Source organism: Cololabis saira, chromosome 13 (genome assembly GCF_033807715.1).
Source record: "Cololabis saira isolate AMF1-May2022 chromosome 13, fColSai1.1, whole genome shotgun sequence".
Lineage (NCBI taxonomy): Eukaryota > Metazoa > Chordata > Actinopteri > Beloniformes > Belonidae > Cololabis > Cololabis saira.
The window spans coordinates 29,816,156-29,841,713 of record NC_084599.1 but is presented as its reverse complement, the minus strand read 5'-3'; the positions used below and the strand labels follow the sequence as shown (position 1 = coordinate 29,841,713).

The 25,558-nt window shown below is 39.9% G+C and overlaps 2 protein-coding genes across 6 annotated transcripts in view; one reads left to right on the top strand and one right to left on the bottom strand.

Moving 5' to 3' along the window:
• Window positions 1-8,642, top strand: part of bcar3 (BCAR3 adaptor protein, NSP family member) — a 53,592-nt gene extending 44,950 nt beyond the window's left edge. For all 3 annotated transcript variants that reach the window (XM_061738607.1, XM_061738608.1, XM_061738609.1), the window contains 7 exons: window positions 1,529-1,738; window positions 2,814-3,451; window positions 4,763-4,878; window positions 5,290-5,461; window positions 6,141-6,252; window positions 7,191-7,394; window positions 7,475-8,642. In XM_061738607.1, the coding sequence (XP_061594591.1) occupies window positions 1,529-1,738; window positions 2,814-3,451; window positions 4,763-4,878; window positions 5,290-5,461; window positions 6,141-6,252; window positions 7,191-7,394; window positions 7,475-7,653 (1,631 nt within the window). In that variant the 3' untranslated portion in view covers window positions 7,654-8,642. The remainder of the gene's footprint in view (window positions 1-1,528; window positions 1,739-2,813; window positions 3,452-4,762; window positions 4,879-5,289; window positions 5,462-6,140; window positions 6,253-7,190; window positions 7,395-7,474) is intronic.
• Window positions 8,643-12,151: 3,509 nt separating this feature from the next.
• Window positions 12,152-25,558, bottom strand: part of fnbp1l (formin binding protein 1-like) — a 49,535-nt gene continuing 36,128 nt past the window's right edge. The window contains exons 6-17 of one of the 3 annotated variants that reach the window (XM_061738605.1): window positions 25,053-25,157; window positions 24,273-24,401; window positions 23,423-23,569; window positions 23,115-23,342; window positions 20,156-20,170; window positions 19,508-19,617; window positions 19,142-19,274; window positions 18,883-18,977; window positions 18,308-18,474; window positions 18,018-18,055; window positions 16,114-16,234; window positions 12,152-14,170 (exon numbers count right to left, since the gene is read on the bottom strand). In XM_061738605.1, the coding sequence (XP_061594589.1) occupies window positions 14,163-14,170; window positions 16,114-16,234; window positions 18,018-18,055; window positions 18,308-18,474; window positions 18,883-18,977; window positions 19,142-19,274; window positions 19,508-19,617; window positions 20,156-20,170; window positions 23,115-23,342; window positions 23,423-23,569; window positions 24,273-24,401; window positions 25,053-25,157 (1,296 nt within the window). In that variant the 3' untranslated portion in view covers window positions 12,152-14,162. Of the gene's footprint in view, window positions 16,235-18,017; window positions 18,056-18,307; window positions 18,475-18,882; window positions 18,978-19,141; window positions 19,275-19,507; window positions 19,618-20,155; window positions 20,171-23,114; window positions 23,343-23,422; window positions 23,570-24,272; window positions 24,402-25,052; window positions 25,158-25,558 lie in introns of all 3 variants that reach the window. The other 2 variants (XM_061738603.1, XM_061738606.1) reach the window with 2 other exon arrangements.

The window sequence follows — 25,558 nt, the reverse complement described above, 5'->3', positions numbered from 1 at the left end:
CAGAGTCATGGACAGAGATTCACCCATCTGGGAAAAACAAATTGTGTAACGTTCAGAAGTCTCATCATCGACAGGACCGAATATCATCAAATGATTCTGAAAATGTGGAAAGTTCTCACATGACAAGGCCTGGATGGTTGTTATCTTTGATCCCTGAGGCTGCACTGAGGCCACTACACGGGCTACAACAAACCTCCAGAAATGTCCGTCTAAGAACTCAGTCTGCCTTGATATTCACAAATGCAGGTTTAAACTCTACCGTGCAAAGAAGAAACCATAATGTGAGCATGGACTTGTGGAAAAGTGGAAAATTGGTCAGACAAATCCAAATGGGCTTTGAGACAAAAGGGGAGCCGGATCACCTGACTTGTTGACAGCAGTCAGCCTTTGGGATGGGCAGCATTCGTAGCTGGAAAGGAAACATCAACGCTGAAAGGTTCAGCCAGGTTTAGCAGCATGTGCTCCCGTCCATATTACATCTTTTTCAGAGAAGGCCTGGCATTTTTCAGCCAAGGCGATTTTAAACTCCATACAGTGACCTTTACAAAAACATGTTCCCCTGAATAGTCCAGGTACTGAATGGCCGGCCTGCAGGCCAGACCTTTCACAAGCTGACAGCAATTGGAAACAAAGAACACGCAGGACTGTTGAGCAACTCACATTCAGTTTCAGACAATAATGGAGCAACATTGTTCTCTCAGAACTTCAGCAGCCGGTCTCCTCAGTTCCCGGACGAATACGGACTGTTGCTAAAAGAAAAGGCGATTCTTCACAATAGTAAACAACACCCTGTGTTTTTTTTAACTTAAGATGGTTCATTTTCTCAAGTTTAAAGATTTGATATGTTTTCTATCTTCTGTTCCATGTAAAATACGGGTTTATGAGATTTACAAACCGACGTTTTTATTTATATAATTTACTGTGTCCCAACTTTTTTTATGCTGAGGTTGCAGATTCATTTGAAAATGTAAAGAAAAAAAGGAATGAATCAAAGAAATAAAATTGTAGCTGATGGAAATTTCAGATGGTAACTTCTCAACCTGACGTCCCCAATGACAAGGAGATGAAACAGAATCAAATAGTGGCCTCGTTCCAGACCTTGGATTTGCCACCGACATCTATGACTTGTTGGACTCCTATATGAATGAATGAAGTGAGAGAAAAAAGTAATTCAGTTACATTATACGGCTAAATATAAAGCTCTTAGGCTCCTCGGGAGCCGTTAAAAGCTCCCGTGGGAGGGTTGGCATTAATCAGTTGCCGTCCATCCTAAGTGTGCACGTTTAATCTCTCCCATATTTGCTCCTGCAATTGGTTTAATGTGAGTAGGAAATTAAATTTGCTTCGTTTCCCTTGTGGCTCTCTTAATCAGGCTTATTATCAGATAGAGTATAAAACAAAGGCTGTGTGGCGTTCGCTGGCACAGAACATACATTATAATGTCAACAAAGTTGTCCTGAAATCCAATGTCAAGGTGTTGAGTGATTAAACAGCAAGTATGAGCGTGAGTGTGTTGTATCTCCTTCAGGCCAGGCGATCCGGGGCTCTGACAGCCAGCTGTGTCCTAAACCGCCTCCCAAGCCCAGTAAAGTGCCCCTGGCGCGACTGGCCCGCTCCCACTGCCTTCAGTCCTCCACGTCCTCCAACCTCTCACACACATCCTCCACCTGCCCCAGCCTGGCTGCATCTCCTCTGAGCTCCCCGTGTTTGGAAACCCCTGCTGCCTGCAGGAGTGCAGGTATCCGTCTGGAATTTTTTCTTGAGAATAATCGGATGTGTAATACTCGAAAGTCAAGCACACATCCTTTCTGACACACAAGCTGGTATTTACAGAGCAAGAATGTGCAGTGATGTCGCACACATATCCTTCACATAATGTAAAAAGACATTAATCAGTCAAAAAGGGGAACCCTTTTGTAGTCCAGTAACCTCTGGAAACGGGGCAATTCAAACCAAGCTTCAACTCCAGCTGTGCAGACACTGGAACGTCTGGAACGTCTGGAGTAACGAACACTGGACACAACGGGAGGCAGATCCCTATCAGGCCCACAGAACCCTGATATGGAGGCTGGTTGGGCAGCCACACCCCTTCCAGCCTTCCTACGAGAGTTAAAGGGCTTTCATTTTATTCTTCTTTTCAGCAATCTGGCAAATAATTCCCAGTGAGGCTGAGAGGTGTTATCCCCCTTTTTTTTTAAAAGTGATCCCTTTATATCTGGTGTTCACCACCGCCAGAAATAAGGCACACACTTTTAGTCATGAACTACACACAGATTTTAAACAAAAGAGAGTAGGATTTGTTTGGAAAATATGACATGTTTGGCCTGGTCTGTTTCCATCAACGGTGTTACAAGCTCATAGTTTTTTATGATCAGCACTGTCAAAATTTTTTTTTGCTCTTTGAATTGATCACAAAGGTACGGAAAAGTATTAGGGCCAGGCAGGATAAAAATAAAAATAATATTTTAGAGGAGGAAGATTTTTTTTTTTCATTGTGCAGAAAAAAGTCAAAATTTTGTGAATAAAGTTGGAATGTTGGGAAAAAAGTCAAAATTTTGTGAATAATGTTGAAATGTTGAGAAAAAAGGCAAAATTTCAACTTTATTTACGAAATTTCGACTTTATTCTCCAAATTGTATTTCAACATTAATCTTGACATTTCGACTTTTTTCTCGACATTTCGACTTTTTTCTCGAAGTGCACAATAAAAAAAAAAATTCTCCTGCATGGCCCTAATACTCCATACAAAGGTATTTGATATGAAGTTTTGAGTGATTAAAATAACAAAGATGTATGGGATTGTTGCTCCACAGCCACCACTGGTCCTCCCGTTCCTCCGGCGAAGCCCCAGAAGTTCCAGCGGCAGCTCCCCCCAGCAGACAGCTCCTCCGGTTCGGCAGTATCTCCCGCCCACGGCGCCCCTTCCCCCGATCCAGAGGTGGTGGCAGGATGGACGGAGCTGCTGCAGCCCAACCCCGCAGACCTGAGGTCCCGCAGCCCGCACGAGTTGTTGCAACCAGACTCAATGAACTCCGTCACAGACCTACACCCTGAACGTCATCCACCTCTCTGCAGCTACGTAGAGAGACTGAAGAAAGAAACAGAGAGATGGAGAGAGGAGAATGGAGAGAAAGAGGAGGGAGGACAGAGAGGTCTGGACAGAAGCTCCTACCATCATGCCATTGCAGCCTTAGAAAACACCAGCGATGAAGAGGAGGGCAATGCCGCAGGGGAGGAGGAGGAGGATAAGAAGAGGGACAAGGCCAAGTGTGGATTTCAGCGGCCAGTCGTCGAGACGGAGTCCATGTTCAGGCCGGCGGAGTTTGGATCCCGACTTCTGCCTCCGGAAAACAAACCGCTGGAGATGATTGTTCTGAAGAGAGCAAAGGAGCTGCTTCTCAGCCACAATCACCAGAGTATAGCCAGACACCTGCTGATGGCTGACTGCCAGGTACACACACACACACACACACACTCAGAGTCTGCATGTGTACATAACAACGTGTTCTGATGGGCGTATGGAAGTGTCTCGGGACTACCAACATCTTTGAGAGTGAAAGTAAGTCTGGGGATGGAAGGAAAGGGCAGTAGTGCCAACTTTCAGGAATAGCATCGAAAGCTGTAACATTTACAAATCTGATTAGCTGCACAGTGAAGATCTGGGAAAGAGCAGTGGAAGCTTGGCTGAGAGAAATGGTTAGTCTTTGAGCAGCAGTACGGTTTCATGGCAAGAAAGCTGATGGAGAAGTACTTGTTGTATTTGTTTTTAATCACTGTTGATCGGCCCCTTTTGTCTACATGGTGGTTACTTTAACACACCAAAGCAACGGACTGAACCAGTCTGAGTATCTATACCTGTAAGGTTGTGTACATGTTTACCTTAAATAATGAGACACAGATGTTTAAAAACTGTGTCTCACATCCACAACATGTGTCCTGCTGCTGAGACAGATCCTGTGTGTCCTGAACATCAGGTGCAACGTGAACGTTACGCAGAGCACATTGTCACATTGACTACGTTTACATGCAGTCAAAATTCGGGTTATTGCTAATATTCTGGTTACTGAAACATTGGGAATATTCCGTTTACATGCGTGAGCAAACAGGGTTATCCCTCCCTGTATACATGGTAATTAATCATTTGGGATATCCCGATCAAACCAGCGACGCGCGTAGAATGTGATGACGCAATTAGCGTCATTTCCGCTTCTTCTTCCTGTATCCAAATTCAAAACAAATGCTGCTTCGCGCAACTTTTCTCTCACCTTCTTGTAAATCTCGCTATCCCCGTACTTTCTACCGTCTACAAATGCCAAAATGTTCATATCCTTCATTACATTTATGAAGTGATTAGTCTCCTCCTCACTCCAAAAGTGTGGCGTGGTCTTGCGTTTCTCCATGTTTATAAGAACTTCCTGGACTCAAAAGACTAGGATTGCTTGCGAACAGAGCATGCGCAGAAAACAAATTCATGTTCCGTTTGATCGGGATATCCCGTTTGGCGTTTACATGACCGAATATTCAGGTTTTAAAAGGAGTAACCCAGGGGTAATATTCAGGTTTTTAAAAACCTGAATATGAGCAAATTCGGGTTATTCAAAGAGGTTATTGGTGTTTACATGGCCGTGCAAATTTGGGTTATTGCCAATATTCGGGTTTTAAAAGAGTTATTGAGTGTATGTAACGTGATTGACAGACTAGATAAACTATCATTAAAAATCTTTTTAACAGCCACAAGTTAAACTTTTCTTTTCCAATCCAGGTTGTGAGAATCCTCGGAGTGACTGCAGAGCTCAAAGGCCAGATGGGCGTTTCCTCCGGCCTGGAGCTGGTGACGCTGCCTCACGGCCGGCAGCTGCGGCTGGACCTGATGGAGAGGTACGGACGACATCTAATCGTGTCCAGCGGCACCATAGAGATGCATGCACCATCAGGAGGCAGAAAACAGTCGTCATCCTGGATTGTTTTTTTTATGTCCAGGCTCATAAACAGGAATTACAAGACAGCTAATTATATGAAAAAGATGGGTTGAAATCAGTCAACACTGAGCAGAATCAAAGCCTTTTGCCAGAGCAGTATCATTTACCCATGTCAAAAAGGGTGGATCCAAAGAGAGTGAAATCGTTGCAGTAGCTCCACCCAGTTTGTGTTTTAAAATACAAAACTCTAATCCTATGTATTGTTATTATTATTATTATTATTATTATTATTATTTCAATGTATTATATTATCAATATTCCAGTGAGGTGGTGTTAATGATCCACCTTTTCCCTCCTCTCTGTCTCCCAGGCATCACACCATGGCGATCGGCGTTGCTGTGGATATTCTGGGATGCACAGGCAGCGTAGAGGAGCGAGCGTCCACCTTGAATCGCATAATTCTCGTAGCCATGGAGCTGAAGGACGCGGTGGGTGACCTGTTCGCCTTCACGGCCATGATGAAAGCTCTGGACCTGCCGCAGGTAACACAACCATGACTCCTGCAGACGGTGAAACAAGAGAAACAAAAAGTAGTTAAACAGCAGGAAAGCATTTAATGAAAAATAGTGGGAGGGGGAAAACACAGACACCAACTTTTTGCTCCATGTCTGATTGTATGTCGAGGAATTTATTTGTAAAATAAAAAGTCAGAAGTGAATTGTCTTTCAACTGTTTATTGAAACAAACATTTTGGGTGGCCCTCAAAAAGCTTTTCACAACATCTTGTGATAATCTTGTCCATTAGGACAACTGCAGATGAGGCCAGCTCGTGGGCTTTCTTACTTTCACATGCCTTTTCAGTGCCACACACAAATCTTCTACAATCTATACTCCAGTACTTTTTGTCTTCAAAGAACTTTGCAACCTCGTCGGGGATATCCTTTAGGTCCTTGTCCACTTGGAAGACTCATGAACACCCAAGCTTTAACTTTGTGGCTGATATCTTCAGATTTAGGGAAGTGCACCAGTCCCTCCTGCAGCAAATCAGCCCCACAGCATGATGCTGCCTCCCCCGTGCTTTAAAGCGAGGGCGGTGTTCTGACAACTGAAAACTTCTTCTTTCAAACATATAAATGATCATTATGTTCCAGGATGTTCTAAAAGTAGATGGTTGTTTTTTTTATTTGAAGCCTGAGTTGGTGTTTGCTGTTGATTGTTCAGATCAGTCGTTTGGAGGAAACTTGGACGGCTCTGCGAAGGAACTTCACACAGACTGCCATCAGCTACGAGAAAGTCCTCAAACCTTTCTACAAGAACCTGTATGAAGGCACAGGTACCAGGAAAAACACACTCAACATCCCTTAGACGCTTATCCAAGCCACGTCAGTGATCTAACTGGTGACATACGGCTAAAAGAGAATACAGTATTTTAGAAATGTTTTTCATTTCATTTTATTCTTTATTTCATTCAAAAAAATTAAACAATTCAATAAAAATACAAATGTTCACAAACTGAATGAAAAAGGAGCAGAAAGAAGAAGATTCTTATCTGATCTGCTCCTTTTTCCAAGAAATAAATTCACAAATGACATAAATTACAAATTTAAAAAAACGACAACTAAGTAAATAAAAAAATAAAAATAAAATAAAATTACCGCCGTCTATGGGTATGTCAAACTTAACTAACATATTGCATTATATTTACTTAACATACAGGCTTTAATTGTTCTTTTGAATGTAATGTTTGATTTGGATTCTTTGTTTTCTTTATTCAGATTGTTCCATAAACTGATTCCTTTCACAGAAACACAACGTTCCATCAATTTTGTCCTGAATCTTGGTTTTTAAAAAAAATCTCTGTTCCTTTTAAGTTATACTTGCTTTCTCTTTTTTCAAATCTTTTCTGAATGTTGATTGGTAAAGTTTTTTTATGAGCTTTAAACATAATTTGCAGAATACTATAGTCTACTAATTTGTGAAATTTCAACAATTTTAACTGAAGGAATAATGGATTTGTTGGATCTCTATATCGTTTTCTACTGATTATTCTTATGGCTCTTTTTTGCAGAATGAAAATTGATTGAATATATGTATGTACAATATTTCAGAGAGTTATAGTATCATAAAATAGTAAATGTGTCTCACTTTGTGTGAAATGAGGTATAAGAACAGTTCAGTATCATTCAGGGAGTTAAGTCTCTTTTTCTTTCATTTTCATTTGTCAATTATAAACTTCTCTCCTACTAAGCTTTGGTTGTGATTCCTCTGCAGCCGCCTCTCCTGCAGTGGTCTGCGTCCCGCTCCTGCTTCCTCTCCTCACCCTGATGGAGCGTCCGTCCATCACACCTGAGGGGGCGGAGCTCTGGGAGACCAGCGACCAGGGATGCGACATCATGCTGCACCACCTGGAGGCTGCACGCGACGTTGCTCACAACACACAGAGCTACACAACGCACGCACAGAAGATCTTAAATGGTAACAGCATGCAAAAATAGAACATATCCATGTCAGTTTTTTTGTTTCAGTTTGTTTATTAATTTTTTTTCTTCTTCTAGGTTTTCACTGCGATGAAGACCTGCTCGAAGTGTTTAAGACTGACTTCCAACTGCGGCTGCTGTGGGGAAGCCGCGGAGCGGCGGTCAACCAATCAGATCGCTACAACAAATTCAACCTCATCCTCACGGCGTTGTCACGGAAACTAGAGCCGCCACCTAATGTGCAAACCTTAATCTGAGCAAATACAAATGCAACATTGGACTTGGTGCGCAGCAAAGAGACATGGGGTTGATCAGAAACCAGAGAGGAACGCTCTGATCAGCAAGGCAGGAAGTTGGGGTTCGTGCCGGCAGCACTGCGTGAGCAACTCACAGAGCTCTTTATGGTAGTGGGACATACTGTAGTTCCTGGCAAGTAAAAGTCTCAACCGGTGAGAAAAGACCTGGTCAGAGATCTTTCCAGAGAGGAGTCCCTCTCTCTGGCCTGCTGTAGAACGTGAGTCCAGGTCTTGCTGCCAAGGTTACTTTTTAATTATGTAGCTCCATATTACACTGTCTGCACAGCATGTATCACAGTTACAGGTCACACAGAATATGCTGCTCATACATATAAAAAAACAAAAAAAAAGTTGTAGCTGAAATGGTTGTGCTTAACTTACCAGGTCAGGTTTTTTCATGAATTAATCACCATTTAACATTTCTTAGATCAGAAGACGCAGGCCATACATCTTTCAGCTACCTAAGGGGATTAAAAAGAATCTGCCTTTAACACGACTAAAATAATGTCTCCTGTCAAACTGAGAGCAGACAGCAGAGTCTTCAAGGGACGTGCCGATCCAGAAATGTAATTTTTAACAGGACATGTGTGGCCCTTCCAGGGACTCTCCAAACAGAAATAATGCTGTTTAATAATATTATAAATGACTGAAGTGTTGTCTACTATAATAAAAAAGCACCATTTCCTCAGATAGTCAGAATAAAAGAATTCATAAGTCACCATTACATTTACACAGCAGCAGAAATCAGGCACAAACTTTCTGCACCTATGAATATATTTTATTTTTATTGACACAAAAATAAATATGAATAAAATGTATTAAGTGAGACTGAAGCTGTACATATTTAAAGCATGTTAATAATTGACTGTACATAGTTTCTGTAGAATGTAAAAAAAAGATGTTGAATTTTTATGTTTATATTGTGAACTTCTGTGATCAGATTTAATAAATACAATTTATGATGTGAGGTGGTCATCTTGATTTATGAAGTGCTGATAAGCTACTTAAAACACAGATGGTGCAAAACAGAAATGAATATGTTTCCAGTTGTTGGTGCCGAGTATTAAAAGAACATTCCAGTTAAACTGAGACGTCTGTTATTAGAGTATAAACTTTCATTACTAATTCGAAGCAGTTATGAACAGAATATATGTTTGCAGCAAATGGCAATGAGCATCAGCAATGGCAGACAGTGGGCCTGCAGCAAAATACAATGTGATCAGGAGCAATTTTGTCATAAACACTAATTATTTTCCCTCCTTGCATGAGATTTTCCAACCGTCAACAAGCATGCATAATAGATAACTTGGTGATTGTAAATTGAGCATAGGAGAGTGTGTGTTTTGTTTGTCTATATGTGTTTTTTAATGTACCTCTTCCTTTTGCATGAAGACGGTTTCAAATAAGTAATTTCCGCATTATTCCAATGTCCGGTGCTGACATTGGCTTTTTACTGCAAACAGTTTGTGTTCTCACTCAAAACTAAAGTTGTTCCAACAACAAAATACTTGAAATACTCAAATATTGCTGAAAATAAGGGTAACAGTAAGTATTTACTTCTATGCACCATCCAATACCTTGTGACTTTATAAAAAGAATCAGGATGTTATATATATATATATATATATATATATATATATATATATATATATATATATATATATATATATATATATATATATATATATGCAGGTTGGAGTCTGGTGAAGCAGCAGCACGTGGATTGCTGGACAGCTCCTGTGGCGCAGCAGCGTGACGTCACCAACGTGGCTTTAATTAGGCTGGAAACCCTCAGCAGGAAAACTAAAAGTAATTTCCCAAAGAAAAGCAGAGATCCAGAACAAAGAGGGACAGAAATGGGGAATTCATGTACTGTAGAACAGCAACATTAGTCACTGAAAACGCTGGATTTCGCTGCGTAATGAAACGTTCCCCAGGTTGGAAATGTGCCTCTCCAAACAACACTAGACTCAACATATTTCACGTCAGCTAAAAGACTAAAGAAAATGCTGTCAAATTTACAACAGATGCTTAAATTTAAAATGTAAATGCCATTTTGTGGATTTGTGGTTGCATTTCAATATCTGGATTTATTTATCTAACATGTTCTTATCTTCTTAATGTAATAATTGTAAAAAGGTTTCATCGGTTCATCAATCATATACCAGATGTATCATATTTAGACATTAATTTATGAAACCACTCATAACTATATAAAAAAGGTTTTATATAATACATTCATAATTTAAAGAACACAATCAATATATCCATTATGAAGCAAAATTTGTATAATTTAGAAACCAATAAACATGTATTTCGTGTATTTCATATGGCAATCTAACTTCGGATCAATACTCTGTACCGACCTATTCCCAAAGCCCAGGTGTCAATAAACAGGTTAAAGTTTGTTCAGGTCTGTCACTTTTCTGCTTCCAAAAATTAAAATGACCCACTTCTTTTCATTTTTATTGCTGCTTATTTTATTAGAACAATATTTAGCAATAAGGAAAGAAAAAAAAGCATTTGATCACAAAGTGTCTAACAACATTCAAAGTAAAGATGTGCACAAGAAATGGAGAGAGAAGTACTGCCATTGGTTACAACGAGGTTAAAACAGATTTACAAGTTAATATCCCACTAAAGCACCTTGTACCTGCTGCTGCCTGATTTTTCTCCATTTAAACAGCTGAAGGATCTTTACATGAACATTTGGGGTACAAAGTTTCCAAAGTACACGTCATAAGTTACAAAATAAAACAGGAATGTCTAGAAGACGTCCGGACTGAAGTGACGTCACGCTCACAGTGGCTGTCAGTACACAAATGTTTGTACAAGTCTTATCTTAAGTTGATCAGCAAAGCCAATTTATGCTATAATTTTGCATGATAGAGTTAAAATACAGTCTTATATATAGCATATTACTGATAGATGCTTTATATAAATCGACTGGGTTTATTTGCTGCTTTGCAAATGATATATGTTGATAAACAGCAGCTTTACTTGAACAGACAGTACACTCCGAAATGTCCCTGCAAGGACCGGCTGAGAGGAAAAACAAATAAATATGGAGTAAACGTCTCTTTAAAAGTTTACATGATTTACTTGAGTTTAAAAAAAAAATCTCTGTAGTCAACAAACAAGTGTTTAATCTCATGTCACTAACATTTTATCAACTCCACAACAAAAAAAGAATCTCACACACAAATGTATTACATCGACGTAGGGATTTAGGTTTAGTGCTGAATTAATCAAGCAAATATGTACAAATATTCACTTGTTGCAGCCTCTCGCATCAGAATGGATTCTAATTACTGGAACTCGCAGGTCTTTGCACCATCTGCTCTGGAAAACCAGCAACTTGGAAGACATCAACTTTTGATATTTTATGGACTTTTCAGTTAAAAAATAAATAAGCAATGAAGGACATTTTGTTGATGTCACAGATAACGAAGAGGAACTGGATTTAAGGTTATGACTGCATTACAACTGAAAAAAGAAGAAAGGCCAGAAGTAGGTCAGAACAAGACATGTGGTTGGATCTCAGTAATTTCAAACAAAACATCGTAAAATACAAAAACTGACTGAAAAAAAACAAAAACGATGGAGTTTCTTTCATTTTGCACCCCCACGGGAGTCTTGGTTAACATCTTGTGACTTATATGCTCATACTGCCAGCACGGTCACGAATATGGCAGCAAGTTGGCTTTATATCAAGACCACAGGGAAAAAGTTTCAGGATGTGGATTTCACCAACATTGATGGCAAAACGGTCAGCTTTGTGACACAAAGAAGAAAAAAGAAGTTCAAGTAACACCTACAGCATCGTTCTGCACATTTCACAGCTTCATGGAAGAAACTAAAGCGCGACCACCTGCTGGTTATACGAGTCTGATATGATAGGATTCGTAAGCGGCAGTTTTAATCTTAAATAGCCTCAACATGTAACTTTTTATGTCAGTTATCAAACAGGATGATGTAAGGAATTTATAAAAGAAATTTTAAAAAACAATCACCACAGAGATGAATGAATTCAAAGAATCTAGAAAATCATGCATAAAAAAAAAAAAATTAATTTCTCATCAAGAGTTACAAAAAGTATAAAACCCATCAGGAGGAAAAATTAGAGCCATTTTTTTTAGTGGTCATTCAAAAAGTTTGCACATCTCACAGCAATCATCACACATTCCCACGTGCATTCATTCACTCTTTCATTTAATCAGGTTCAAATGCTGTAGTACATCAGGGCAAAGTGCATCGGTTCAATCCAAACCTTGTTGTCTCCCATGAAAAGGGTTAAACAAACACAAAAACAATCACCATGGAAACACATTCAGAATGACATAACATGTGAATATGTACAAATCATTCAATGGTTAAAAACTAATATCACGCATATAACACGTGCGCATGTGTACATGTTAAAGCCAAACTGGCACAGGTCTTTTTTTTTTGTTTTTAGTTAGTTTTTTTTTGGCCCATTTGGCTTTCCGTACAGGTCGCTGCTACATGCGTGCGTGTCGTCACATTCACAAGTACAACTGATTACATGGAATAAAAACTTTTCATGGAAACCACCGAGTCTCTCTTCCCAGAGGAGGTGAGTCCAAGTGGCTGATGGGAGATGTAGTCAGGCAGAAGAACACGGTGTTAAAAATTCCACCAGAAAAAAAAAAAAGAGAGAAAAGAGGATTAAGGCAGAGTCTGGAGCTCCTCTTGGTAGTTTGGTGTTTTTAAAAGTGTCTCAGTCCGGCTGGAACTGAGTAGTGGTTTGGACAGGGAAGGTCTCCATCTGCTGGTCAGCTGCTGGAATGACACCCGAGGAGGAAAAGGAAAGAGGCGGAGAGACAGGGACGAAGAGAGGTCCTGTATTCATCTGAAAGTCCTATGTGCCTAAGCAACTCTGACATTACGCAGGCATAAAAAACACTCATGCTTCATTAGAGCAACATGACAACAGGACAAGTCACAGCCGGAGTTCCACAAACACACTGATGAGACAACCTGTCTGGGACACGTTAAAAACATGCTTCTGGATGAGGGTGAAGGCAGGCATGAGGAGCAGAGCGGCTCAGGCAGGCAGACATCACCAACAGAGCACAGATGACGAGAGGAATGAGTTGGAGCACAGCGGCACTGATGGTGTTAGTGTCAGAAATAAATACAGGATGAGTACGTGACTGAAAACTGCTCTAAAGTCTGTTGTTTTTCTGTCATCTTGAGCTGTTCAAAAAATCTGGGAGTGGAAATACTGTGAGGGTAACGAGATTAACCTTCAAAAAGGTCAGCTTAAACACTCTTCTCCCCCCAAACAATCTGCTCAGCAGCACCAGAGCCGATTGATTAACATCTAAAAAGGCCAGTTATTGTTTTAGGCCACAACAGACAGGTGAGAAGCTCCATCCCATAAGAGACGATTTCTGCACCCCCTCAAGCTCATTTACAAGTTCTGTTTATCTCTGAAAATACGGCAGGTTTTTCTTTTGCTTGTTCCTGTGGGAGACATGCAGCAAGTATTCAACAGCTTAGTGACAGGAAGGTAACAATCTCCAGCTGGTGTGATTCTCTAAAACTTCTCTGCAGCAACTCAACCTGGAAGAGCACGGAAACTAAACTGGCAGCTTAAAGAGTTTGCTTTACTAGTTTGCTTTGCTGCCTGTCGTTTTCTCAGTTGTTGAACTGTCTGTTTTGAATATGGTTTAAAATTAAATGTGGCAACAATAATTCTGCACCGCTGTGAAGATCAATAATTATTGCCAAAATGCTAATTCTTCACTCAGCAGCAGTTAAACCACTGGAGGGAAGAGAAGCAAAACAAAGCAAAAGCCACTAATCATGCAAAATGATCAGATTTCGTTTAAATAACTGGGAAATTTGGATCATTCTGGCAGATCAATGTATGCAGATTTTTCTCTCGGGCCGTGGATCATCTGATTCACATAATTCTTGTCTAACATTTAAATTCTCTGGACACGAATGCATTTTCTTGCTGATCATTTGGTGCTGGCTTCTGACCAGGATCAATCAACGGGGAAAAGAAACAGCAGTTAAATCTGTGAAAGAAGCTGATCTTTCAAGAAGCTGTAGTCTCTAGTGAAGTTACATTTTATGTTGTTTTTATCTAAAACAGACTTCATAAACAACCTTCCCCTGAAGCCTTAACAGAAGTTTGGATGTTAGTAAAGTGGAGGTTTTTTCGTCACCTGTCGTCTGAGAGCTGTCCCTCTCTGCTGCTCTGGCTCTCCTGAATATGAATAAGGATCCTACATGAGGATGTCAACTACATATTTGCATGTTCATCTCTTCTGTTTTGCTTCGCTGATTGTCGGTAAGTGAGCATGCAGACATGCAGACCTCTCTTGCAGCCCTGTTTAACCCCCTACCCGGTGTCACAATTACCCCCACCACCAATAATCAGCAACCAGCGTGAGCCCTCCACCAGCCAATCAAATCGCCCGGCCACTCTGCAGCCCTCAGGAACCTGCAGTCACATAGAGGAGAGAGCCAGTTAACACACACACACACACACACACACACACACACACACACACACGCAAACACAAGAGAGAAAGTGTTGAGTTAACACATTCTAACAGAGAAATTCTTCTGTAGTTTCCTTCGAAGGGGATGTACAGTAAGTGACTTATTGTTTAAAAAATAAAAATAAAAAGCCAAATGCAAGCGTGAGTTTCCTGCAGTTTGTCTGTTTATGCCATTATTCAGACCATAATAAATCATTATACACCACCTGCTGTTAAACTAAGACTAAGATTTGAAACCTTTTGATTTCAGACTCTCAGTTTAGAGTCATTATCAGCAGCGCAGCACATTGAGAACAAAGATCAGCCTTTTTTGTGTTTTAATGTCATAACGAAGACCTTCTGTGCATTCAGCAGCCTTCATGTTCGTCACGTTTCCTTGCCAACAGTGTAAGAACTGATAACATCAGCAGCGAAGCTGTTTCTGTAAGTCCCGGCTTTCAGCCAGGCAGCGTTTGGCTGCCCAACGTGATGCCGCTGCAAACAACGTGACAATATTTAACTGACAACTGTTAAATAACCGGCAGCGGAGGTCTGATGCAATCATAAAGTCAGCGAAAACTTGTGCTGAGTTTTTAATAGCAGACGCAAACAAAGAACATGTCACCATGAAAGCTGCACAACAGATTCAATAGAGAGTTAAGAGAACAATATGAGAATTTACATGATATGAGTGAGAATCGTGTAAAAAAAACCTCGTTTCAGGTTTAACATTTTAAGCACAGAAACGAAAGCTGATGATATTCTTGAGCATCTTTCTGCCAACAAATGCTAGAAAAAAAATGTGTAGTGTATTGTGTAGTGTGTCTATTATTGCTTCACGTCAAAGATCGGTTAATGAGTTATGAAATTAGATTCAAATTGGATGTTTCATATTAATCATACACACAACCAGAAGCAGACTCATTAACGTGTTAAAGAAATGCTTGCTTTAAAGAAAAAAAGACAAAATGGACCTACTTTGAACACTATATTTTCATATTTCTTAAAGTTAATTTCACTGTTTTTAAACTTGTTTTTCGACAAGTTTATCAGCTTTATGGAAATGAATGAACTGCTGCTTGAATCCACATCTGAAAATAACTCCCAAAATCACCTTTTCTTTCTATTTAGGAACTAAAAACTTAGATATTCATGCGTATGTTAAGGCGTAAGGGTTTTAGATGCTGTTTTGTGGAAATTTGTTGGCAGGAAGTTAAACTCTGCTTCTTGTGATTGATACAAACAATATCAAGGAGGCAAAACTAGTTCAAGTGATGGGGGAACGTTTATCCTTCGGGAGGACTCCGTTTTCCTTATCTGCTTCTCCTCAGCTAAATCCAGACTGGGACTGGTGCGATGGCACAGAAAAGCCAAAAAAAAGTGCATGTACACAAACACACCCACAGACACGCTTGCACACACACAGAAATAAAACAAACATGTGTCGACACACAAATAAAACTTTAAAATTAGGGAGTTTGATCATCTCCAGCAAGAACAAAAGGAACCATTAAAATAATTGAGATTGAGGAAAACAAAAAATAAATTCTTTCTAATATTTTACATAAAAACATTTGAAACACTTTGTTCGTTAAGAAGTTGTTGCAGCGGAGACGCGAGGCTCGACTACAGTGGACATGTTTCACACATAACTGCAAACAGAATCTCAGGTACAACTCTGAAAGATGAATCCCACAGATGGGGGAAGAAGGACGAGCAGAGCGTTAGAGGAATGGACAGAGAGGTAAAGAGATGGGCACGTGAAACAAAGACAGATGACTGATGTCCATGCAGGTGTTAGGGTGCTGTCTTTTTCCATTCGTCTCGTTATGTTCACAGGAATGCACACGCGACGTAAATGACAGACACGGGTGAGTGTGGCTTCAGATGTAGGTGACGGCACCTTTGCTGTTTTTCTCCATAGTGATTTCTACGTAAGACGTGGGAACGTAGCCTTCTTCGCCGCTCTGCTTCCTCGCCCGCGTCCAGCCGTCTCCTTTATCCTCCTCGATGATGTACAACACCTGCACGGAGCACATCGAAGGCATTTTAGGTTCACGGTAATGTGCTTTACCATACACCAATGAAAAAAAGCACATCAAATCTAGATCTAAGCTAGACGATACTGCAATATAACGGGGGTTGATGTGTTGGAAAGTGTGATTCATCCTCTGGATTTCTGCAGGAAAATTCCAGCAAAGTTATTTTTACTATTTCAGTCTAGACCAGGACTATGTGCCGAGAAAACAGTGGAAAAAGTTTGGTTTCAACAAAATATAAAGTATAAATGCCAACTGCAACAACACAAAGAAAGTTAGGTCATCAATGCATAAGCTACTACTAATAATAATATATATATATAATAATAATAATTCCCTGAAACTGGACAGTTCATGCAGTGTCTCTTTAAAACACGAGTCAGATCGCTTACCGGTACATTAAGCTGTCAGAATGTATAAAGGTTCACATTGACTGAAACGCAACATCTAAAATTAAGAACATAACATCTACTCTGGGTTTCAGATGTTTCTCTGCTCCAACACACCTGGTTGAAATTATTCAGCTCGCCATTAAGGTCCGCACATGTTAAAACCTCAGTAATTTGAACCTTGTGTGTTGAAGCACGGACACATGTAAAGATTGCAGGGCAGTTCGGTCCTCCGGACCTCAACTGAAGAACACCGGTACAGACAAGATGTTACTTTGAAGATCTTTCTTTTTCTTTCTGTCCATTATTTTTAATTGGGAACTGTGTATTTAACACCTAACCATCCTCAGGAAACAGAATAATATTAAAGAGCAACAAGGTTACAACAATGTTTACGCCTGTAAAACTAAAAGCTGCAAAAGCTGCAAAAGAAAGCAATACGAATTATAAACCATGCAGACTACCTTGATCCAACCAACCCACTCTTTATTAAAACAAACACCCTAAAATTGGAGGACCTAGTGGACATTAATACAGTTTTAATCATGTTCAAGGCACACAATAATATACTCCCACCCTGCATGCAGGAGCTGTTTGAAGTTAGGGAGTCCAAATATCCACTTAGGGGGTCATGTATTTTTAAGAAAATGGGTGTACGGACCAATACGAAGAGCAACTGTATATCAATAAAGGGGGTCCAGCTATGGAATAATTTGGAAAATGAACTAAAACTATGCACTACTGTAACCAAATTAAAAAATAAGTTCAAAAATAAAATATTAAATAAATATAAAACATTGATATGATAATATTATAATAATACCATGATAGTAGCAAATTGAAGCAAATGTTTGCATGACCGCTCTCCGTGGCCGTTTAGCCGAGGAGTGCGGTGAAGCAGCACCACATCATACCAGGTGCCCTGTAAGCCACTTGGTATGTTAAAAAATTATTTATTTATTTTATTTTTTTTATTTTTTACACCCCCTACTCTTAACCTCTGTTCTCCGCGCTGTACAGTCTCTTGCCAAGAACCACTTAATTTATCACTTATGGCAAATTTATAGTATGTTTTTTAGTTTTGTTTTCGTCTGTGTTTTTTTGTCTTTGCTTACTTGTTACTTGTCCAATATATCCATTCTTTTTCAATGTTTGAACCCAAATTATTAGTTTTGTTTTGTATAAAACCTCCTGAGTCGAGGTTCATAAAAGGGTAGGCATAATAAGCCTTGGCTTCAGCCTATACCTTTTCGGTGCCACTTAAAATATTGGACCTTTTTTTATGTTGTACTATGTTGTATCCAAATGGACCAAAATAAAAAAACTCAAAATCAAAATCAAAAAAGGTGGAGGAAAAAAAGAAGAAAAAAGAGAATTACCTCATCCTCTGCCATGACCAGTGTTCCCTCATTCTGACCTATGAGTCAAACAGAAACAGCATCAGTACTGATTTTGGTCGATATGTCTCTTCGTTAATGTCGTCATGTTAGTTAGTATATTTTGTAGTTTCAGGCAAATACAATATACAAATCATATTGGTCCCCTCAGTTCATGCGATGCCATTATCTGATGAATGGAGTTAAAACAACTTTCTAGAATAATTTTCTCTGATATTAGCCTATTAGTAAACTGCAGCGACTGAACAATGTAGGATAATTTGTAGTCTTACCGTCAAACGAGTACAGCGCTTTGCAGTGTCCGATGACGGGCAGCGGGTCGTCGTCATCAAACTCATCATCAAACTCGTGAGGGTCGGGGGTCGGCTGCGCAGGACGCGGCCGGCGGTGAGGCGTCTGATGTTCCTGGCTGGTGTCATCCGTGTAACTGCCCTCAGGACTGAGAGAAACACGGGAGAGGTTGGAGTCAGGATTACATGATACAAAGTTAAGACGTGTGGTGACTGAACAGGACTTTCTGTCTTCATTATAGCTGCTTGATTTGAATTGAATTCTAAATATAGGATTAAATAAGTTGACTGTTCATAAGCGTATTGTGGCAGCGTTGCATGTAAACACTGTAATCACACAACAAACACAGAAAAAAAGTGTCTAAAAATGGCAAAATAACACTTGAAAGATCCTAGAACATAAATGACCGACAACAGCCAGAATCTATGAGCTGTTTAAAGAAACTAAGCATCTCTTAGCTGAACAGATAAAGCTTTTGTAATATTCATAGTGGGGGGAAAAAACTCTCTCCCTCCGGTTCTGTCTGTGCATGTTCATGTGCGAAGCCGGAGTTCACCTCTCTCTGCCTTGAGGAGTGTGTTGGTGATTGTCGGCGCTGTGTCTTCTGTCTCCCCTGGAGCTCTGCTTTCCTTCCACCTCGGCTAACCAAGTCTGTCAGCAGAGATACAGATATTTAACTCACATATTTTGATGATCATCCATCTTTTAGCATAGTTGAGGAGGCCGTTCCAACGATGTTAACAGTTGCCCGGAAGCCACAAGCATCAGCAGATGTAATAAAAAACTTTATTCAGCTTCATCCCTCGATCACATACCTCATTTTTGTGGATTTCTGAGCGCAACTTCTCCATGTTACAAATGGTCTCTGATATTTTCGGCTGCAGGCTGCTGGGGTCGCCCATCTGAGGATTCTTCTCGTACACATCCTTCATCTTGTTCAAAGCGTCTCTGACGGAAACACACAAGCAAGGACAGGGGTTGATGTAGCAGACGAATCATACCGAGCAGTTAGCGGGTCATGAGAAGATATTCTTCCAATCTCTTCCTGCTTCTTCTCTCACATGAAATCTCTTGTTCATTAAAGAGGAAGGCAGAAGCTAAGATCAAATTAAAGAAATCCACAGACGGAATGATGCACTTCATCAAGCCTCGTTGACAGCCTGAACTTTTGCACGTCTCACCTCTGATCCATCTCTTTCTGGAGCTCCTTGTTGAGTTCGTCAATCCTCTGCTGCAGCCTCTTTCTCCTCTGCTCGGGAGGAAAGTGGCTAAAATCCTCCAAAGACGGTGCCTGGGGAGGAGAAATAATATTAAAACAAGAGACTGACACCTGGACACCTTAGGCCGAATAAAGATCTGCAAGTTTGTTTGTTTCAGTGTTTCTGTTAAATGTTCAAATAATAGCGATACAAATTGTTCAGAGGCTGAAGCTACTGGAATCAAATGTTACTTAAATTACAAACGAGATATTTGTGAGACTACTATCGTCCTCTAAATAGCAAGAGTTACACCTAAAGTTAACCCTTCTTCTGAGTTTTGATTCTGTTATATGAGCTTCTCCACAGGTTAAGTTGATATAAACCATTTATAAAACACCAACCTTTTTTTAATACTAGGGAACTCTATCCTGTTGAGGATGCATCCACATGTACTTCATGTTTGTTATGTTTATGCTACAGGAAGACTATTGGTGGCTAAATTAATTAGGTCTACCAGGTTTGTGTCGTGGATAACTAGCTAAGGGAAGTCTTTAATGGTGAAAACGTGTGAACGGTTAGTGACACTGCCGTCTTCAGGACTAGTCTACATACTCACACTGACTCACTTACCATCTTTACTGACCACTGAGCAGCAACGCATTTACCATTACAGTAAACAAAAAGAGAACAACACGGGATGCTGGTTAGTCGTCAGTTCAGCTGTCACAAAGCTAGTCACACTGTGTGTTAGTGTTGGTGTTCCCAGTCTGACCAGGACAAATATCACAACAGAATCAGAAAAGAATCATGATGCTACAGCGATGGAAGCTGGAGAAAAAGTTCATGTTTAACAACATAAGCAAGTTTTGCTTTTAAATTAGGCAACATAACATATCAAATATAGATACTCCTTTTTATTTCCTCTCATTTTCTTCTAATGTATTAATATCAAAGCTGATTAAATGTGTGCTATACATTTATAAATTATCATCTTTAATATATGAAGATGGTTAAAGTGCCCTGCAGAGTTTGTGATACTGGTACAGTGCACGATCTTTTGTGTTACTTTTCTGTGCATACTCAACAATGCTGCAGGATACATGTCGATCTGGGTACGGACAGCAGGTGGCAGTAAAATGTAAATAAGTTGAGCAATAATGATCTAACTAGCAAACAGGAAATAATGCAGATTCTATAGGCTATTATTCAGGATATCCACATCATTTACTTTTTTGCTGAATTTAGAGTGTCAAATAATTAAGTATCCAAATTATGTTGCAAGGGTATTGGTTAAGGGACTTACATTAATCAATCTCAGTTACATAATCTTGATGAATTTAAGTTTATTCAGGCCTTCAGGGATTAATAAAGTATTTTGAATTGAATGGAATTGAAATTAATTGAATAACAACCAACACAGAGAAATTCCACAAAGCACTTTGACATCCTACGTCTTTCTCAAAATTGACCAAATTTCCCCGACTCCCTGCCTTTCTCTGGATTTCTATTATATCTATCTTTGTCAAAATCAGTGTGATATATTTTTAGGATTCTGTCATTCTTTACTGTCCAGTTACATAAACCAGCCAATCAGAGATGGCGATGACAGAACTGATGAAAATAAAAGCCAATTAAGGGTTTAATTTGGCACTGAGGCTGGGCATTATTTACAAATTCGTGTTAAACTGTCAAGAAGCAGAAAGCTCATTTTCACAGCTTAATGTCAGTGTTAGAGCACACACACACACACACACACACACACACACACAAAATGACTGATTTGAGCACAGCAGACTCAAGTCAGACTGACATCTTGATGCTAGTAACCGACTTCAGATGTTATTTCCCTGCAACACACAGACACAACACTGCAAACATGATGCCAGAAAGACTCTAAATCCCTCACACACAGTCACACACACACACCGTCAATCACCAGGGATCCACCTTCTTGGGATTGGAGCCAAAATCTGTCTCATAAAATTAAGGAAAGAAAGAATCACACAAACACAAAGTAAAGAGAAGGAATAAAAGAAAAGGGGGGGGGGTCAAATAAAACAGGAAGAATAAAAAAAACAAAATAACAAGTTGTCTGCAAGCGCTTTAAATTTAAACTAATGTTTTCATGCTTTCATCAGACCAATAAAACCAACGGTTTGTTAAAGACGACGGAAATCTGAGTTTAAGATATTTTACACTAAACGCAGGACCTGCAGACATCCTGCAGAAATGATAGAACACAAAATCCTGTCATCCAGTCCCAAGCACAGCACTACTTCCTGTCTCACCCCTCTCCTCAGGCCCCTCAAAGTCTGGGGGATTCTAGGTACCGTGGTCTTTATCTCAGAATGATAGTGGCTCACAAGGTCAGAGAGGAACCGTGGTGAGGGAAAGAGGTGGGAGGTGGGCCTCTGATAAGAGGAGGCTGAAGGTGGAGGAGGAGGAGAGAAAGAGGGGGACTGGTGGGCAGCAGGGGGAGAGGACAAAGGCAGAAGTCAGGATGACACAACATTTGAATTAGCGTTACATTTTTACTCCGTTGGTCATAGTCAGATATACCGAGGGAAATTCCCTTAAAAGCGTACATCGGTGACTGGAAGATGAGTCACTCAAGAATTTCTAATGTTCCTCATAAGAGTGCGGAAACACAGACCTTCAATGTTAATTTATCAACTTGAGATCTGTGACAACATCCTCAAATACTTCCCAAAACCCATTCACAACAAAAAAAGAACACAACCCATACATAAAGTCAAATCTGATCTGTGCAGTCAGTTAAAACATATTAAAAGAAAAGAAATGTAATCAGGAAGTCATGAATGTCAAGAGGGAACATAAATCCAGCCGCCTTGAGATTGAAACAAAACTGTCCTCTTATATAATCAAGTTGTTTTTCCTTCAGCTAACCACCTGTATAAGGGCTGGAGCGCCACATGACTTGTTTATCTCACATTCAAACCAGGATCAGTGTCTCGTTAAAGATTTCTTTTTCATTCATGGTCTTTTCTTGATTTGAGGCAGTCAAGGCTCGTGTGTTTCCCTGTCAATCAAATGTTCCTTATGCAGTCAAAGACATGAGTACCATACTTAAAAGCTGTCACGTTTCTTTCATTATTTTTATATTTATTAACTAATAATATGTGCTTTAAAGTCTAAACTTGTGCTGAACATGCTTGTGAATATTTTGAACTCTGTGTACATAAACACTCCATTAACCACACAGATTCCTGACACTGTGTAGAAACTGATGGGGCAAACACGAGCCCGGCAGAATGTTAATGAATGACCAACCCGGTCTTTAAGAAGAGGACCAAGGTCCAACAATTCGGTTATTACAAACGCTGGGACGAGAGCATGACCTGGGTGCAGAGAAAGTGATTTATCAGCAAACTAGGTCAAGGCAAATCTGACAGCAACACTGCTAGATGCAGGAAAATGAGGGAATAGAATGGCTGTTTAGGAAGTTACTAATAAATCTGACATGTTTTAAGGTAAAGACAGTTAAAATTAAATTAGTTATCATCTGCGCGCTATTGTCGTGGGTGAAGATGGTGAACAATGGTTCAGGAAGCCTCCCACCCTTGGGTACCTTTGGTTTCTTTCCAAACAGCCAGAGCTTGTTCTTGGGTCTGCTCATGGGGTGTTTGGGGTCAGACCGGGACACCGGACCTCCATCCCTGTCTCTGTCTCCTTTAGGTGTGTTACTGATGGTCCCGTCTGAACCGGTTCTGCTCAAATTCTGACTGTAGTCTTCAAAGGGGAATTCTCCTGGAGGTTCAAAGCCGGACTTGAATGATTCCACGACTATTGCTGAATCCTGGGAAGAGTGGAGGATAAAACCAGATGATGAGGCGGCAGGGAGGCTTCAGAAGAAGCTTTTAATCTTTCACCACATACTCTTCGCTCATCCACAGCCTTGGCAGCAGAGACCATTCCTTCTAGACATTTGGAGACGATGGGGATGACTCTCCGCTCTGCTTCAGCAAAGCTTCGATACGTCTCCCCGAGCTTCACTGTTCGACGTTCGTCCATGCTCTGCAGATTCTGTACACAGAACAGAGGAAGTGGAATACACAAAGTTAACAGATGCTGCATTGCTTATAGACACTTCAAGAGGACATTTTGAATGTAAAGAACTTGTCAGAGTTAGCTGGTCCTAAATTATCCTATATAAGAAATCGCTGTAGTGTTCCAGGATGCTAAAAGAGTCCGAAATTAATAGATTTAGAACCAGATTGTACTCAATGGAAGATGATTCTGTCCAAAAAGGACTTCCAGGCTTTTCAGGATGGCATTTTTGATATGTTGATCATTCAAGTTCCTAAACATTAACAGAACACCAAGTATTATCACCTTGATGAAGTATTGAGCAGTGCAGTGGCTGTGCTACAGCTTCCAAAATTTCTGAAGTAATTTCCTGGTGTGAGAAGTAAGTATTGTCTCAGAAGTGTTTGATCAAGAACCTGGAAGGCTCAAATGCCCAATGAGAAGGATCAAGGACAAAAAAAAGCTAATTTAAGAGCAGAACTGACCAATAAATTCCCCACTAAAAACTGCTGGCTACAAAGTGCCGTTTTAATGATAGTTGAGAAGTCTATTACCACAGAATTGGAATATTATCACAGTTAATGGGTAAATGGTGTTTACCGAGGATAATTACGAAATGACTCATAATGAACATCTATGAGGATTAGATTCAAACTCTAAACATGTGTCCTGTGATGTGACGCTCAGCATGTCGTCTTACCTTGAAGATGTGTGGGATAGCGTTGTTGAAATGTTTCCACTGCTCTGCGTTGAAGTTTTGCAGCTGAGCAGCGTACTCGTTCTTGCTCTCATCGGCTGCGTGAGTGCGCAGGTAGAACTGGGCTTTGGCCTGAACAATAACATCCATAACAACATGAATTCATGAGGTTAAAAAATAAAAAATAAATAAATTAAATCACTGTGCTTAAACCCATTCCGAAGCAAAGGAAAGGAAAGGAAAATGCTGCTCTAACTGGAAGAACATTTCCCTCTTTTCTTTTAAAGAGTGGAAAATAATCTTTGCTCCAAGCATCACACCAGGCACACACAAATGTAGACAAATGCTTTTAACCGGCACTATCTTACTTCAATTACATTAAACCTCTTTCAGTTAGTAAAGACGTTTACTAAGGGATGCACTTAATGATTTTTAAGGAATATTTGTAGTCCTTTAATGTTTCCCCTCAAATCTAATTATAAAGTAAGTGTAGAATAAAAATAAAAAGGAGCTGCAATTTAAATTTCATGTATATTAATTACACAATACAAACTTATGTTTTGTTTTTTTAATTGAATCATCAAGCATTAAATGTAAAAAAAAAAAAAAAAAAGAAGAACGAAGACTCTACTTTCAGCCTTTAGTCTTCTGCCAACAACAGAATGAAGTCAACATTCAAGCATTTTTATTGGTGATAAAAAAACAAGAAGCTGGAGACAGTTTATCACAGCTTCTTCAGATAAAGAATTTAAAGCAGTGCCGTTAAAGGTGGGAACGTCCTACCTTCTCCACATCTGACTTGGTGGCGTTGATGTCATTATCCAAGCGATCATAATTAATCTGGGATTTTTCTGCTTCGCGACACTCTCTCTCAAACTTCTTTTTACTCTAAAAGAAAAAAAGAGGGTACATTTTTAAATAGATCCATAAAGCAGCCTTGCGCCACACATTCCATTTCATGAATCAGTAAATAACAACATTTTTTAAAAGTGAATGAGAGGGAGATGAATCAGACACAGATAGTTTACTTCCTGACAGGCCATCTGGGTTACATTAGTGGGGAAGGAAACACAGTGAATAGCTGAGACATTACAGTCTAGTCACTAGGTAGTCACTGTTAAAGTCACGGAGACCACACACTGAACAGTCTCACATGCTGGGCCAACTCAACTAACGGGACACATGCCAGAAAACTGGACTGCATCTGCATTATTTATACATTTAACAGGAAGCTATCAGCATTTAGCTCCCGTGGAATTGTGATGGTAAACCATTTGTCCTGCAATGAG